Source organism: Piliocolobus tephrosceles, chromosome 8 (assembly GCF_002776525.5).
Source record: "Piliocolobus tephrosceles isolate RC106 chromosome 8, ASM277652v3, whole genome shotgun sequence".
In the NCBI taxonomy this organism is placed as follows: domain Eukaryota; kingdom Metazoa; phylum Chordata; class Mammalia; order Primates; family Cercopithecidae; genus Piliocolobus; species Piliocolobus tephrosceles.
In genome coordinates, this window is record NC_045441.1 from 21,834,545 (window position 1) to 21,850,016 (window position 15,472).

At 47.4% G+C, this 15,472-nt stretch overlaps 1 protein-coding gene and 1 non-coding gene across 3 annotated transcripts in view; one reads left to right on the forward strand and one right to left on the reverse strand.

The window, feature by feature from the left end:
• The window catches only part of FKBP9 (FKBP prolyl isomerase 9), a 53,423-nt gene extending 41,326 nt beyond the window's left edge, over positions 1 to 12,097 (forward strand). For both annotated transcript variants that reach the window (XM_023188400.1, XM_023188399.2), the window contains 3 exons: positions 5,264 to 5,409; positions 7,851 to 8,014; positions 10,352 to 12,097. In XM_023188400.1, the coding sequence (XP_023044168.1) occupies positions 5,264 to 5,409; positions 7,851 to 8,014; positions 10,352 to 10,528 (487 nt within the window). In that variant the 3' untranslated portion in view covers positions 10,529 to 12,097. The remainder of the gene's footprint in view (positions 1 to 5,263; positions 5,410 to 7,850; positions 8,015 to 10,351) is intronic.
• LOC111523636 lies at positions 7,113 to 7,215 on the reverse strand. The gene has a single exon (XR_002725577.1). It is a non-coding gene; the product is annotated as a U6 spliceosomal RNA (small nuclear RNA).
• Positions 12,098 to 15,472: the final 3,375 nt, after the last annotated feature.

Sequence of the window (15,472 nt, forward strand, 5' to 3'; positions counted from 1 at the left end):
TTTTCTTTCTTTCTTTTCTCTTTCTTTCTTTCTTTCTTTCTTTCTTTCTTTCTTTCTTTCTTTCTCTTTCTCTCTGTCTTTCTTTCTTTTTTTTTCTTTTTTCTTCTCTCCTCTTTTCTTTTTTTCTTTTTGAGACAGAGTCTCACTGTCTCACCCAGGCTGGAGTGCAGTGGCACTATCTCAGCTCACTGCATCCTCTGCCTTCCAGGTTCAAGTGATCCTCCCACCTCACCCTCCCAAGTAGCTGGGATTATAGACATGCACCACCATACCTGCCTAATTTTTGTATTTTTTGTAGAGATGGGGTTTCACTGTGTTGGCTAAGCTGGTCTTGAACTCCTGGCCTCAAGTGATCCACCCTCCTCAGCCTCCCAAAGTGCTAGAATTACAGGCATGAGCCACCACACCCAACTCCCTCCCTCCCTCCCTTCCTTTTCTTTCTCTCTTTTCTTTCCCTTGCTTTCCTTCTTCCTTTCTTTTCTTTCTTCCCGTCTCCTTCCCTTCCTTCCTTCTGTCCTTCCTTCCTTTCTTTCCTTCCTTCCTCCCTCCCTCCCTTTCTCTCTTTCTCTCTCTCCTTTTCTTTTCTTTTTTTTTTTTGGGTAGGGGGATGGTGTCCCACTCTGTCACCCAAGCTGGAATACAGTGGCGTGATCTCGACCCACTGCAACCTCCGCCTCCTGGGTTCAAACAATTCTCGTGCCTCAGCCTGCCGAGTAGCTGGGACTACAGGTGTGCACCACCACACCCAGCTAATTTTTTATATTTTTAGTAGAGATGGGGTTTTACCATGTTGGCCAGGCTGGTCTCGAACTCCTGACCTCAGGTGATCCGCCCACCTCGGCCTCCCAAATTGCTGGGATTACAGGTGTGAGCCACTGTGCCCAGCCTCCTCTCTCCTCTCCTCTCCTCTTCTCTTCTCTTTTCTCTTTCTTTTCTTTCTTGCAGGGTCTCACTCTGTCACCCAGGGTGGAATGAGGGAAGTGACCGTAGCTCACTGCAGCCTCGACCTCCTGGACTCAAGCAGTCCTCTCACTTCAGCCTCCCAAGTAGATGAGACCACAGGCATGTGCCACCACACCTGGCTAATTTTTATTTTTTGAGACAGGGTCTTGCTCTGTTGCCCAGGCTGGAGTGCAGTGGCATGATCATAGCTCATTGCAACGTCTATCTCCTGGGGTCAAGCGATCTTCATGCTTCAGCCTTCCAAGTAGCTGGGATTACAGGCACGCACCACTATACTTGGCTAATTTTGTTTAATTTTTAGCAGAGAGGAGGTTTTACCATGTTGCCCTGGCTGGTCTCAAACTCCTGGGTTCAGGTGATCCTCCTGCCTCAGTCTCCCAAAGTGGTAGGATTACAGGTGTGAGTCACTGCACCTGGCCCAGGTTAACTTTTAAATTTTTTTTTAGAGATGGGGGGGGGGGGTCTCACTATGTTTCCGAGGCTGGTCTCGAACTCCTGACCTCAAATGATCCTCCCGTCTTGGCCTCCCAAAGTGCTGGAGTTACAGGTTTGAGCTATCATGCCCAGCTGAACTGCTTTCTTTAAAAATCGACTCACAGAGGCTGGGCGCGGTGGCTCATGCCTGTAATCCTAGCACTTTGGCAGGCCGAGGTGGGCGGATCATGAGGTCAAGAGATCAAGACCATCCTGGCCAACTTAGTGAAATCCCGTCTCTACTAAATATATAAAAATTAGCTGGGCATGGTGGCGGGCACCTGTAATTCCAGCTACTCAGGAGGCTGAGGCACGAGAATTGCTTGAACCTCGGGAGGCGGAGGTTGCAGTGAGCCGAGATCGTGTCACTACACTCCAGCCTGGCGATAGAGCAAGACTCCATCTCAAAAAAAAGAAAAAGAAAGAAAAAAAAAAGAAAAAGAAATTGATACACAGATAAAGGCCAGACTCCGGAGTCTGGCACATAAGGCTCTCTGTCGGCTCCGTTCTGCCTCACCAGTCTCTTCCGCTGGGGCCCATCTTCCACCTTCCAGGGCTGCCATGTGCACTAGTGCAGGTTGTTACTGTTCTTCCTTTTTCTGGCCAACTTCTGCCCTGGCTTAAATGTTACATTTTTTTCTCAAAATCTTTCCTTCATTCCTAGAAGAATCAACTGCTTCTGCTTCTGTAGTCTCGTAACACTTCATGCATTACCTGTCTTTTAGTTTTGTTTCTACCTCTGTTGCTGTACATACCTTAGGGACACCCAATGTATTTATTTACATTTTTATGCCCTACACCTTGGCCAGAGCATAGAACCAAAGCAGCATTGTATAAATGTTCATTGATTGAGATAAATCGGAGAATATGTTAAATAGGAACCAACAGCATAAACTAATGTCAGGCGTGTAGAAGGAGCTTTGCGTCTTGTGAACCTGAATCTTCAGATGTATCTGTAAGTTAGTATTATATTCTCTTCTTTGGGAAAGAAACATTTTCAGCATTAAAAAATTTTTTTTTTAGAGACAGGGCTCTGTGAGCAGTGGCGAAATCAGGGCTTACTTTAACCTTAAGCTCCTGGACTCAAGAGATCCTCTCGCCTCAGCCGTCCAAAGATTTGGGATTACAGGTGTGAGCCACCAAGCCCGACTAATTTCAGCAGTTTTTATATATCCATTTTTGTACTGAGCCTGACTTAGTTTCCTAAGTTTGGTCTTTGGGAGAAAAAAGCTTTGCATAAGCAGGTACGTGCTACTGCATTGATTCTGGATGTGCGGGGTCCTCTCTTCCTTCCACCTATCCCTCTGCCTTCTAGCTTTGGGCGACTCTGTGGCTGTGGAGTTTGACCAGCCTGGCCAACATGGTGAAACCCTGTATTAAAAATACAAAAATTAGCTGGGCATGGTGGCACGTACCTGTAATCCCAGCTACTCAAGAGGCGGCAGGAGAATCGCTTGAATCTGGGAGGCAGAGGTTGTAGTGAGCCGGATTGCGCCGCTGCACTCCAGCCTGAGCGACAGAGTGAGATTCTGTCTCCAAAAGGAAAGAAAAAGAAAAGACCCTATGGATATACTGAGAGTTCTCCCTCTGGGACTACGGGATCCTGTATGCGACTGCATTTAATGTATTTCATCAACTCTAAAGAGTGTGATGGAAACATTTCATGTATCTCTGACCAAGTAAAAACGCTGACAGATGACATACTGTCAGTCATAAAATGTATCCTAATTATAGAGAGGTTAAACTGTGAAAAAATATGCATTTTAGAATCAGTGAAATATGTGCATAGCTTCCAGGGCCCAGATTTACAGGGACCTGGCTTACAACAGACCTTGCAAAGAAATCCCAACCACTGGTTATTGGAAGCTAGCGGGAGGCAGGGCAACAGGCAAGGGGCATGGCTTGCAGTGCTTTTAAATCAAGTGAGCTCCTAAGAGTGAAAATGGTCCATGAGGTTAGAAGGGTCTGTAAGGTCCGTGGCTGCTGTCACTGCTCCTGCTGATGTTCATATTCCTGTCCTCTGATCCTGAGGCTGAGGAAAGGGGAAGTGGGCGTGGGGAATGAACAAAGGAATTCCTTCTCAGGAGGGTCCAGGATCTGCTTCTCATGCGGGGCGGGGAGAGTCGGTCTCCCTGCCTCCTGCTTGTGTTTGGAGGACTCATAATATCCTGGCAGAGCACTCGGGAGCCACATGAGCCAGGGCTCCTTATCAGGAAGTGCATTTTGTACTCTGAGAGCCTCTGTATTACATGTAGATCTGCAGCGGAGGAGTAGCGGCTGGCGTCCCTGCTGGTGTCTTCCTGGTGTGAGCTTCAAATAGTGGGCTAATGGAAAGCTTGGCCGGCACCTGCCTATCTGATCCCAGCTGGAGCCCTGTGTGGGCTGGGTCCCATTCATCAGACTAAGGCAGCAGCTGCTGCCTAGAGGGGAGGAGGGGAGTGGGAGTGAGCCGGGGAGGGTGAAGCAGGCAGGAAGCTGCAGGCCTGCGGTGGATGGGGCCAGGAAGCACGCGGTGGGAGTGAGGACGGTGTTTGAGAGAAACACTGCCCAAAAGAGAAAAAAAGAAAATCACAGCACCCGAGGAAAAAGAATGAGTGGTGTGTTCAGAGATGACACATGACAACAAATTGTTTGCTTGGAGGATTTTCTTACGTGTGCGTGTTTAAACTGGCCTCAAGGAGGAAGAAGAAACATGCATTCCTGGAATGACTAAATGAGTTCTGGAATATTCTGTCATAAGACTTTGCAACTGGAGTAGCCCCAGAGAAAGGCAAGGCAGTGGGAGTTGGCTCCCTCCCCCAAGGCATCCCTCACCAGAGTTGGCTTTGTTTCGGGTTCCTCCCAGGTGGGAAAACACAAACCCTGTCTCGGTTTGCTGGTAATCAGCTGGAGAAGGGAAAGAAGCAGCTGCCCTGGGCCCAGGGGAGGCCAGGAAGCCTGAGAAGAGGATGTGACCCAAAGGGGCACCCGTCCATGTTGTCAGCAGCTGCTCATAGGCATCAAGGGGGGTCAGGGATCTTTTCTCCTTGGAGTAAAGAACATACACGCTGTTTGCCTTTAGGAAGTGATAGGAATGGCATATATTTTGGAGTAGATTTATTTTTAGCAGTGACTGAAGTGATAGAGCAAACTTTTTTTTAACTGGCTTCCCGAGGTCCATGGCCATCAAGGATAATTAAACTCTTGGTGGTCTTTTTTTTTCAGTCTCGGACTGTTACAGACATAAGCACTTTACGCTTCAAGGCCAAACATTTATTGAGCCCTTTGTACTTCCTCTCCACTATGCCAAGCATAACATGTTATTTGCGATTTAAAACATCCCTGTGAGATAGCTATATTTGTTGTCTCCGTTTCATAGATAAAATAACTGAGAGATTACATTTCTCAGGGTCAAATTAAGTGGCAGAACCAGGAATCCAGCTCAGGTCTTGCTAAATCCAAAACCCAAGGCTTTTTTGTTTTGTTTTTGTTTTTGAGACAGTCTCACTCTGTCACCCAGGCTGGAGTGCAGGGGTGCGATCTTGGCTAACTGCAGCCTCCACCTCCTGGGCTCAAGAAAAAAGGACCTCATTCCACTATGCTTCTCCACTCTGGAACTTCCACAATCTTGCCTGGATTTTCATGGCCTTGACAGTTTTGAAGATGACAGCCAGACAGTTTTCAGCATGTGCCCCGATTTGTGTTTGTCTGATGTTTCCTCGTGATTAGATAGGGATTTTTATATCTTTGGTAGAAATATCCTGGGAGTGATGTGTTCTTCTCATGGGAACACTCTCACTGCCAGCGGGTTGGTGACCTAACATGAGGCTCTTCTGTTTCATTTTAGGTGGAATTTAGGCAAAACTTACAATATCGTTCTGGGATCTGGGCAAGTTGTGCTGGGAATGGACATGGGTCTCAGAGAGATGTGTGTTGGTGAGAAACGGACCGTGATCATTCCGCCCCACCTGGGCTATGGGGAAGCTGGTGTGGGTGAGTGAGCAACAGTATTCAAGGGTGTTTGGGGCCCGCTTACTACCGGGAATTTTGTGCGTTTTGGGGTGCCATAGTTAGAATCACAGCATGCTTCTTACATGTAATACCCAAAGAGTGTGTGGTTTCTATTTTTAAAAAATGGTTTAGCATTTTTGTTTAGAGACCCCTGTGAATTCAGTGAGCCATGTCAATGCTCCATTACCCTCTTGAGAAAGAACTAGTTTGCGTGAAATAAATCTTGGATCTTCAGACCCATGTGTGGGAGGTGTCCCCGGGGGGAGCTGGCTGGGAGGTTTCTCTGGGGTCAGACTGAGCACGTCCTTCTGGAACTGTTTCCTGGGACAGGTGGAATGCTGTAGGCCGTTGCTTTTCACTTCTGAGCCTATAGGCTGTCCAAGACAGTTTCTTCTGGGAGAGATTAGTTGCAAGTTCTGGAAATACTGGCTTTCCCTCATCCTCACGGTGGTTATGTTTTACTCCATCATTTCAGCCACAATGTGTCCTCCACATGGGGATTCAATAACTTTTGTTTGTTTGTTTGTTTCAGAGACAGGGTCTCTCTCTGTCACCTAGGCTGGAGTGCAGTGGCACCATCACGGCTAACTGCAGCCTTGAACTCCTGGGCTCAAGCAATCTTCCCACCTCAGTCTCCCGAGTAGCTGGGACTACAGGCATGCACCACCTCGCCTGGCTAATTTTTTATTTTTTAGAGGCAGAGTCTCGCTATCTTTCCCATGCTAGTCTTAACTCCTGGGCTCAAGCAATTCTCCTGCTTGGGCCTCCCAAAGCACTGGGATTACTGGTGTGAGCCACCATGTCTGGCCCCAGGAACCCCTCGTTTTCAGTGTTTTCACACTGCTGATATCCGGACATGGAGGGGATAGGAAGAGCCAACTGGTAACAATTGTAGTCACTGTGGATTGTTATTTTTTTCCTGTGAACGAATTGTAAAGTACATTTGTTCTTCCTACCAATCCCAGAAGAAACCCTTTAAAAATTGTTGTATATTCTGGCCGGGTGCTGTGGCTCATGCCTGTAATCCCAGCACTTTGGGAGGCCAAGGTGGGCGGATCACGAGGGCAGGAGATCGAGACCATTCTGACTAACACGGTGAAACCCCGTCTCTCCTAAAAGTACAAAATATTAGTCAGGCATGGTGACGGGCACCTATAATCCCAGCCACTCAGGAGGCTGAGGCAGGAGAATGGTGTGAACCCGGGAGGTGGAGCTGGTACTGAGCAGAGATCGCACCACTGTACTCCATCCTGGGCAACAGAGCAAGACTCCATCTCAGGAAAAAAAAAAAAATTTTGTGTATTCTTTAAGACTTTTTCTGTGATATATTATTAATAATTATAATATGTAACATATTATATATAACATATACTCAAGATATAATAATTTGGAATAATACACATTACCTTTATATATTCCATACTTACATAACTTCTTTGGGCCTATACTGTATACACTGTTCTTGAATTTGTGCTTACAGTCAAATCTTGGATCATCATCTTCAGGCATATTGTTCCGATTCTAAAAGTTCTGCTGTTAGATTTACTTAAAAGTTTTACCATTGTATTGTAGTCTCTACAAGCAGCTTTCAAACTTTTTTCAACAAGACACGCAGTAAGAAATACATCTTATTTCCCAATCTGTATTCTATATAACATATAATTTACACATATACACATTTATTTCTTTTTAATCAACACATCACAAATTTGCATGTCCTGTTTGCACGGGGGTCATGCTATTCTTCTCTGTATGGTTCCAATTTTAGTATGTGTTGCTGAAGTAAGCATTACTTTTAGTTTTATATATAAAATTGAAACTCAAGTTTCATGACACAATACCTATCTTTTCTACAGGTAAAAAGTATTCTGTTCCTTTTTTTTTTTTTTTTTTTTTTTTTGAGATGGAGTCTCACTCGGTCGCCCAGGCTGAAGTGCAATGGCACGATCTCAGCTCACTGCAATGTTTGCCTCCCTGGTTCAAGCAATTCTCATGCCTCAGCTTCCCGAGTAGCTGAGACTACAGGTGCCCACCACCACACCCAGCTAATTTTTGTATTTTTAGTAGAGATGGGGTTTCACCATGTTGGCCAGGCTGGTCTTGAACTCCTAATCTCAAGTGATCTGCCCGAGTTGGCCTCTCAGAGTGCTGGAATTATAGGCATGAGCCATCATGCCTGGCCTCTACTCTATTCCTTAATTTAAAAAATAACAAAACGCTGGTCACTACCCTTTAAACTGATTTCATGACTCATTAACTGGCCGCTGCCTAAGTGAGAAAGTGCCTAGCCTCTGCTCTGCTTTCTTGCTTTGGTCAGAAGTCCCACCCTGAGTGAGGCTGCTGGAGGTCGGGTGGGTGCTGGTTGATGGGCTTGACTGCTGCCTGCCGGCTGACACTGCCTCCCGCTCCTCTCACCTGGACAGATGGAGAAGTGCCCGGCAGTGCCGTATTGGTGTTTGACATTGAGCTGCTGGAGCTGGTGGCCGGCCTACCCGAGGGGTACATGTTCATATGGAATGGTGAGGTGTCACCCAACCTCTTTGAAGAAATTGACAAGGATGGCAATGGAGAAGTCCTCCTGGAAGAGGTAACTAACTGGCCTTTGTAGGTAGGTGAGACCAAAGAGCTCAGGGAGCCTGATGAGGCCACGGGGCTGGTCCTGAAGGTGAGGCCTTCTCAGGGTGAGGCCAGTGGGCTGGAGGGCTTGTGAGATGGCCAGCACACACATGTGCCAAGCACTTTTACACACGCCCTCTCTGTGGAAGCTCACCATTCCTCTCTGAAGAAACCAAGTCCCTGAGAGGTGCAGGGCTTGATTCCAGGGCACACAGTCTGTATTTAGTTCTTGTTACTGGGTGCTCACTGCCTGCCTGTGTGTGCTGAGTGTCTTCAGTGTATTCTCTGGTTCGGCCCTCAAAACAGCTGTTTTTTAGAAGAAACTGTGCACAGAGAAGGTAAATGACTTGTCCAAGGTCACACAGCTACTCAGTGGTTTGAGCCAGGACCACACACCTCTTTGAGAAGCTGGGCAATAGAACCGTCTGTTCTGTTCCACCCCTGGGGAATTCCAGCTCCCTGCCTCTTCCACATCTGCTATTGAAGCATGTCCTCCAGCCTTTTCCTCTCTCTCTCCACATCTTCAGCACTTCTGGATCATTGTCATTTGCATACAAATGTGCTGTTATTTTCCCTTCCCTGGATGTGTCTTTCTATTTCTCTCATTACTTTCCTTCCTTTACAGCAAAAACTTCAAAAGAATTGGGTGTCCTTCTTGCCTCTAATTCCTTGCCTCCTATTCTCTCTTAAACCCACTCCTTTCTGACATTTGTCCCTGCACGCCTCTGAGCCCGACTTTGCCAGGGTGGCCAGTGTCTTCCGTATTGCAGAATCCAGTGGTCAGCTCTCACGCTCCTCTTACTTCAACACAGCTACAGGATGCGTCTTTCTCTGGCTTCCAGGACACCACACTTCATGGTGTTCCTTCTACCTGCCTGGTACGTCCCTCTCAGGCCTCTTGTCCCCGATCTCTTCATGTTGGAGTACCCCGGCCTAAGTTTGTTCTTTTCTCCGTCTTTAAGTCACTCGCTCGGTGGTCTTATCGGGTCCATATCCTGATGGTGTCTGGATTTGTAGCTCCAGTCCAGGCTTCTCTCTGCACTTCACACTCATGTGTTCAGCTGCCTGCTTGATGTCCTTATTTACGGAACCCCTGCTATCCACCCGCACACCCTGCCCCTGGAGCCTGCTTTAGCCAAAGGCTTTCCCATCGCAGTCAGTGGCATCACTGGCCTCCAGTGGCTCAGGCGAGAGCACTTGGTAATCTCTGACTCCTCTCTTTCTCTCGTAGGCCATAATAATCCTCAGGAAATCATTCCAGCTCTACCTTGAGAGCACATGCAGAACCTGACACTTCTCACCACCTCCACCCTGTAGCATCTTAGCTGGGGGTCTGTCATCTCTTTCCCGGGTCACATCACAGCAGTGGTGTTCATGAAGCTCTTCCTGCACTCACAGTGGCCGTTCTCACACAGAAGCTGGGTCGGACCTGCCGAGGCCCCTGTCTCCAGGGCCTCACAGTGGCCTGTGAAGACCCCGCACTTTCTGCTCGCTGTAACCTCCTTGCCGGCTGTCTCCCTCTGCCCACTTCACCTGGCCACACCTGCCCCCGGTGCTGTCTGTGACCAGCCAGGCATGCGTCCACCTTGAGCCCTGGCACCAGCTGCCCTCTCTGCTCAGGAGACATCTGCCCCAGATAACTTGTTCGGCCCTTTCCTTCTCATCTTTCAAGCCTTTGCACAAATCTTTCCTTCTCCTTAAAGTTTTATCCTGACCGCTGAATTGAACATTTCATCCCTTTCTCCCATCCTTACTGAGCTCCGCTTTTTGATTTTTTTCTGGAGCATTTCACTTTGTAACTTAATGTGTAATTTACCTGTTTTTATGTTCATGTCTAATTGTCTGTCTTTCCACTAGAATGCATGCATTACAGGCACAGGGTGTTTGTTTGTTTGTATATTGATATATTTCAAGATCTAGAACAGTGCTCAGCACATAGGAGACCATGTGTTTTGATCATATGAATGAATGCATGCATCCAAGAATGTTCTTACAGTGTTGGGTGGTTGTGGGGGTCAGCCTTTGGTAGGGAACTAAGTGGGGAGAAGGGATAGCTCTGATGGCTGCTGGGTATTGGCTACCTGAATAATATGGGCTCTTGGAGTTATTTAGTACAAGGGTTTTTCACCTGCATTTAGAGAAAAAAACAAAATGAAACACAGGTCATAGGTCATGTAGCTGCCAAAAAGATCTTGTCTGTGTTGGTAGCTCAGACTCAAGTTCCAGCCCAGACTGCTCTGTTTCTGGCCCCAGACCTGGCGTTCACGGTGGCTGAACTCATGGTCTTTCCTGTCCCCTTCTTTTCCAGTTCTCAGAGTACATTCATGCCCAGGTGGCATCTGGCAAAGGGAAACTCGCCCCTGGCTTTGATGCTGAGCTGGTTGTGAAGAATATGTTCACCAACCAGGACCGGAATGGAGATGGGAAGGTCACGGCCGAGGAATTTAAACTCAAAGACCAGGAAGCCAAGCACGATGAACTCTAAACCTGGCACGAACCAGATGGTGCCAGGGAGTACGTGACACCAAGCCACCTGTCATGGCAGAGCGTGCAGTGAGGGTGCAAGGGTCTTTCAGAAGGTGCATCATTAGCCAGTGGTAGGTGGGTCACATAGTACCTGGTGTACACATCGGGGTGGGTTGATATATGGGGTAAGAAGTTTAGGCTGATCGCCAGTGATAGTAAACAAAATCTGTGCAAAGGGCCTTGGCACGGGATGTGTCCAGTATTGAAAAGGCTGCACTGCCAACCATGATTTGTGAGCTTTCTGGGGAATTTTGTTATTAAAGGAATATAGTGTCAGATGGAAGTTACCATCTTGGAGGAACCGTAAGAAAAGGTGTCCAGGGTATCTATATAAAGAGGGTTAGATTTTTTTTTAACTTGCTGGTTAAGACATTTTAGAAATATTCTTGAGATGGGCAGGAGAGTCAAAGGGCTTGCTTGCCCCAGCGGGGTTCCCAGCAAACAGCCATGGCTCTTCCCAGCAGCCCGTGCAAACTCTGATCATGGCCCACCCCAGCACACGCACACGCACATCATGCTTTTCCAGCTCATCACAGCCCGCCCCACTGTGGGCCTCCCGTTAATAGTGTATAACTTGGAGGTTCAAAGAGCCTTTTGGACAGAAAACTGGGCCAGGAAAAGGCATCTCGGACCACAAATAGAGAATTTGATTCCGCGTTTGCCACATAAGGTCATCTGCTTAGCTTTTTCTTTCTTTCTTTCTTTTTTTTTTTTGGAGACAGAGTCTCGCTTTTTTGCCAGGCTGGAGTGCAGTGGCGCCGTCTCGGCTCACTGCAGAACCATCTTGGCTCACTGCAGCCTCCGCCTCCCATATTCAAGTGATTCTCCTGTCTCAGCCTCCTGAGTAGCTGGGACTACAGGTGTGCACCACCACACCCGGCTAATTTTTGTATTTTTAGTAGAGATGGAGTTTCACCATTTGGCCAGGATGGTCTCGATCTCTTGACCTCGTGATCCACCCACCTTGGCCTCTCAAAGTGTTGGGATTACAGGCGTGAACCACCGTGCCCAGCCACTTAGCTTTTTCTTATTCCCACCTTTCTATCCCATAGAACACCCTTTTTTATCCTCCCTGAACCATATTGATAAGATAAATAGGGCTGGGGGCGGGGCCCCGCTGGTCACTCAACAGAGTATTTCCCTTGGCCGAGATGGAAGTTTCGTCCCAATAGATAAGCTGCTGAGCATCAACAAGGTGACATTTTTCTGCTGCCCATTTGTTCCTGGAGAGGGTGGTACCCTGAAGGCAGAGGCCAGCTGCTGTAAGACAGCAATGACAGTCCACCTGCCGGCCTGATTCCTGAAACATGGAATAACCACATGGCTACCTTCTATCCTCTGTTCCCAAATGGTGGTGGCACTTATCCTGAAGTTGTCAGTGATTTCCCTTTGAAACTACTTTATTTTACTAATTTAAACTATTTTGTACTGATGTAGCCCTGAGGTAGTTCATGAAAATGCTGTGCACTCATTCAATGGAATAAATGTTGGAAAGCTGATCTTTTCTGATATCAAATGTTGAATTATATTACCTGCTTTTCTGATGTTTTATTGGAAGGCTGAAGACCTGCGAGAATGCCCCATGCAGTCAGAATCCCCTTGATGAAAACAGCAGGACTTCGCTGCAATTACTGAGGGAGCGCATTCTACTTCTAGGGAGTGTCAGTCAGGGTCCTGGCCCTCCTCCGGGACTCCTGAAGAGAAGCTAAGGAAAGGACTGTTTAGAGTGTGGGCGGGGCTGAGGAAACAGGATGTTGAGTGCGGGTGACAGCAGTGTTGGCCACCGCAGGAGGCTGCTACTACCAGGGCCTGAGGGCTCAAGAGGAGGCAGTGGGAGCAGCACAGGAAGGGCTGCCTAGAGGCGTCACAGAGGGATGCAGCCACCACTAGCAGTGCAGCTGACACTGCAGCAGAGCGAGGGACAAATGCCCCATCCCCTCTGTGCCCCCATTCTCTGATGCCTGCCACTGGCTCCCATTAGTGGAACCATGTTGGAAGCCAGAGGGTAAGAGGAGCTCAGAGACGAGTTCTCAGACGTCAGCCTCTTGGGTGCAGAGAAAGGTGGAGAATGAATCTGAGGTAGGGATGGGGCGGGTGGGAGCAAATGGAGAATAACTGGTACGTGAGAAACTCTGTGTGTGTGTAGTGCAATCATATATTTAAAAGCAATTATTTAATACACATAAAATATATGTATTATATAGACATACAATTGCTGTTAAAAAGCAAATGTTGGCCATGTGCAGTGGCTCATGCCTGTAATCCTAGCACTTTGAGAGGCTGAAGTCGGTGGATCATTTGAGGTTCAGGAGTTCAAGACTAGCCTGGCCAACATGGTGAAAACTCGTCTGTACTAAAAATAACCAAAAAAAAAAAAAAAAAAAAAAAATTAGCCAGGTGTGGTGGTGGGCGCCTGTAATCGCAGCTGCTCAGGAGGCTGAGGCAGGAAAATTGCTTGAACCCGGGAGGCGGAGGCTGCAGTAAGCCATATGGTGCCACTGCACTGCAGCCTGGGTGACAGAGCAAGACTATATCTCAAAAAAAAAAAAGAAAAAAATTTTTTTTTTTTGCTTCTTGCTAACTTGAACTGGGCTTTGGAATGCATTTGACCTCATTAGCCTTACCTGCCTTATGAAGAGAAAAACCTTATGCTTATTCTCTACCCCAGATTTTTATTTACCTGCTTGAATTTCTTCACTGGCTGTTTTCTGTGATGGTGGAGACAGATGGGCTGAATCAGAAATAAGTTTCTTGGCCAGGGGCAGTGGTTCATGCCTGTAATCCCAGTATTTTGGGAGGCCAGGAATTCGAGACCAGCCTGGGTAATATAGCAAGACCCCATCTCTAAAAAAATTTTAAAAATTGCCGGGCACGGTGGCTCAAGCCTGTAATCCCAGCACTTTGGGAGGCCAAGACAGGCGGATCACGAGGTCAGGAGATCGAGACCATCCTGGCTAACACGGTGAAACCCCGTCTCTACTAAAAATACAAAAAACTAGCCGGGCAAGGTGGCGGGCGCCTGTAGTCCCAGCTACTTGGGAGGCTGAGGCAGGAGAATGGCGGGAACCCGGGAGGCGGAGCTTGCAGTGAGCTGAGATCTGGCCACTGCACTCCAGCCTGGGCCACAGAGCAAGACTCCGTCTCAAAAAAAAAAAAAAAAAATTAGCTGCGCAAGGTGGCACATGCCTGTGGTCCCAGCTACTTGGGAGGCCGAGGAGGGAGGATTGCTTGAGCCCGGGAAAGTAAGGCTGCAGTGAATTGTGATTGCACTGCTGCCCTCCAGTCTGTGTAACAGAGCGAAACCCAGACTCTAAAGAAAAAAAGAACATGGACCTTAGAACTTCAGGAATAAGAGAGAAGCTTTGGCCTGTTGAGTTCTGCCTAGGCACTTCCATTCTTCCTGTTGCCGAGGAGGGCATTCAGTGATGAGGCACGTTCATCTGTCTGCAAGGGGAAGCTGCTTAGCTGGCCCCACTTTGTGCTATGGCTGCAACACTTGCTTCTATTTACATTATGGTTATGGGCTATAGTTCTGCCAACAAGGCTGTAAATACTAAATAAGGGGCCAAGTACAGGGTAGAGATGCCACACAGCAATTTTTGTTTTTGTTTTCTAAATCACTTCTCACCTGATACAGCACTTTTTTTTTCTTTTTTTGAGACAAGGTTTGTCACCCAGGCTGGAGTACAATTGTGCAGTCACAGTTCACTGCAGCCTTGACCTCCTGGGCTCAAGCAGTCCTCCCATCTCAGCCTCCTGAGTAGCTGGGACCACAGACAGGTGCCACCACGCCCAGCTATTTTAAATTTTTTTTGCCGAGATGGGATCTCACTATATTGCCCAGGGTGGTCTCTTGAACTCTTGGCCTCAAGTGATCCTCCCACCTCTGTCTCCCAAAGTGTTGGGATTACAGGTGAGTCACTGCGCCTGGCCAGCCTCTGGACCTTCTGACAGGAGCATTTATTGATAGGTACTATATTGTGACCACCTAACTCAGGATCTACACAGATTTGAACTGGGTCATTGATACCTACTGTGGGATGAGAGTCTAGAATATGAACGTGACATCTGAATATGTTTGACACAACTAGGCCACCTGCAAATATAAGCAGTAGGCACCATTTTGTTAAAACCAGTGAGTTTTGATCTCTGATTATTTATGACTTTCCAAATACTTAATAGATAGGAAAATACTTAAAAGATAGGAAAAAAATTCATTTTGGCAGGGAAGTAGGTTTAACTGCAAGACTATACATAAACACTGGTCCCTGCCCCCATCTGTTACTTTACTATCTCAGGTTTCCAGGGACAAAGTTGCTTTTTTTGAAGCCTTTTCCCCTTCACTCTCTCAGGTATCTGGAGTTTTTACTTAATAAGAATACTGGGCCGGGTGCAGTGACTCACGCTTGTCATCCCACCACTTTGGGAGGCCAAGGTGGGAGGATCGCTTGAGCCCAGGAGTTTGAGACAATCCTGGGCAGCACAGAGAGAGCTTATCTCTAAGAGAAATTTCAAAAAGTAGCCAGGCGTGGTGGTGCACACCTGCAGTCTACTCGGGAGGCTGAGGTGGATCACTTGAGGCTGGGAGCTCAAGGCTGCAGTAAGCCCTGATAGTGCCACTGCACTCCAGCCTGGGCAGAGGGAGACCCTGCGTCTCAAAAAACAAAATAATATTGTTTCCGATTATTTGTTGCTAGATGCAGATATAAAACATTTCTGCTTATTAATAGTTTGTGTGTGGTTTCCACGCTTAATGTTGGAATTTTGATTGGTCAGGCAATTTCTTCCAGCTGACACTGGCCATTTTAAAATCTCATTTAAATGCAGACAACACCCACATTTATAGTTCCTGCTCAGATTTCTCCTTTGAGCTCTAGTCTGTCTATTTGGTATCTTCTCTTGT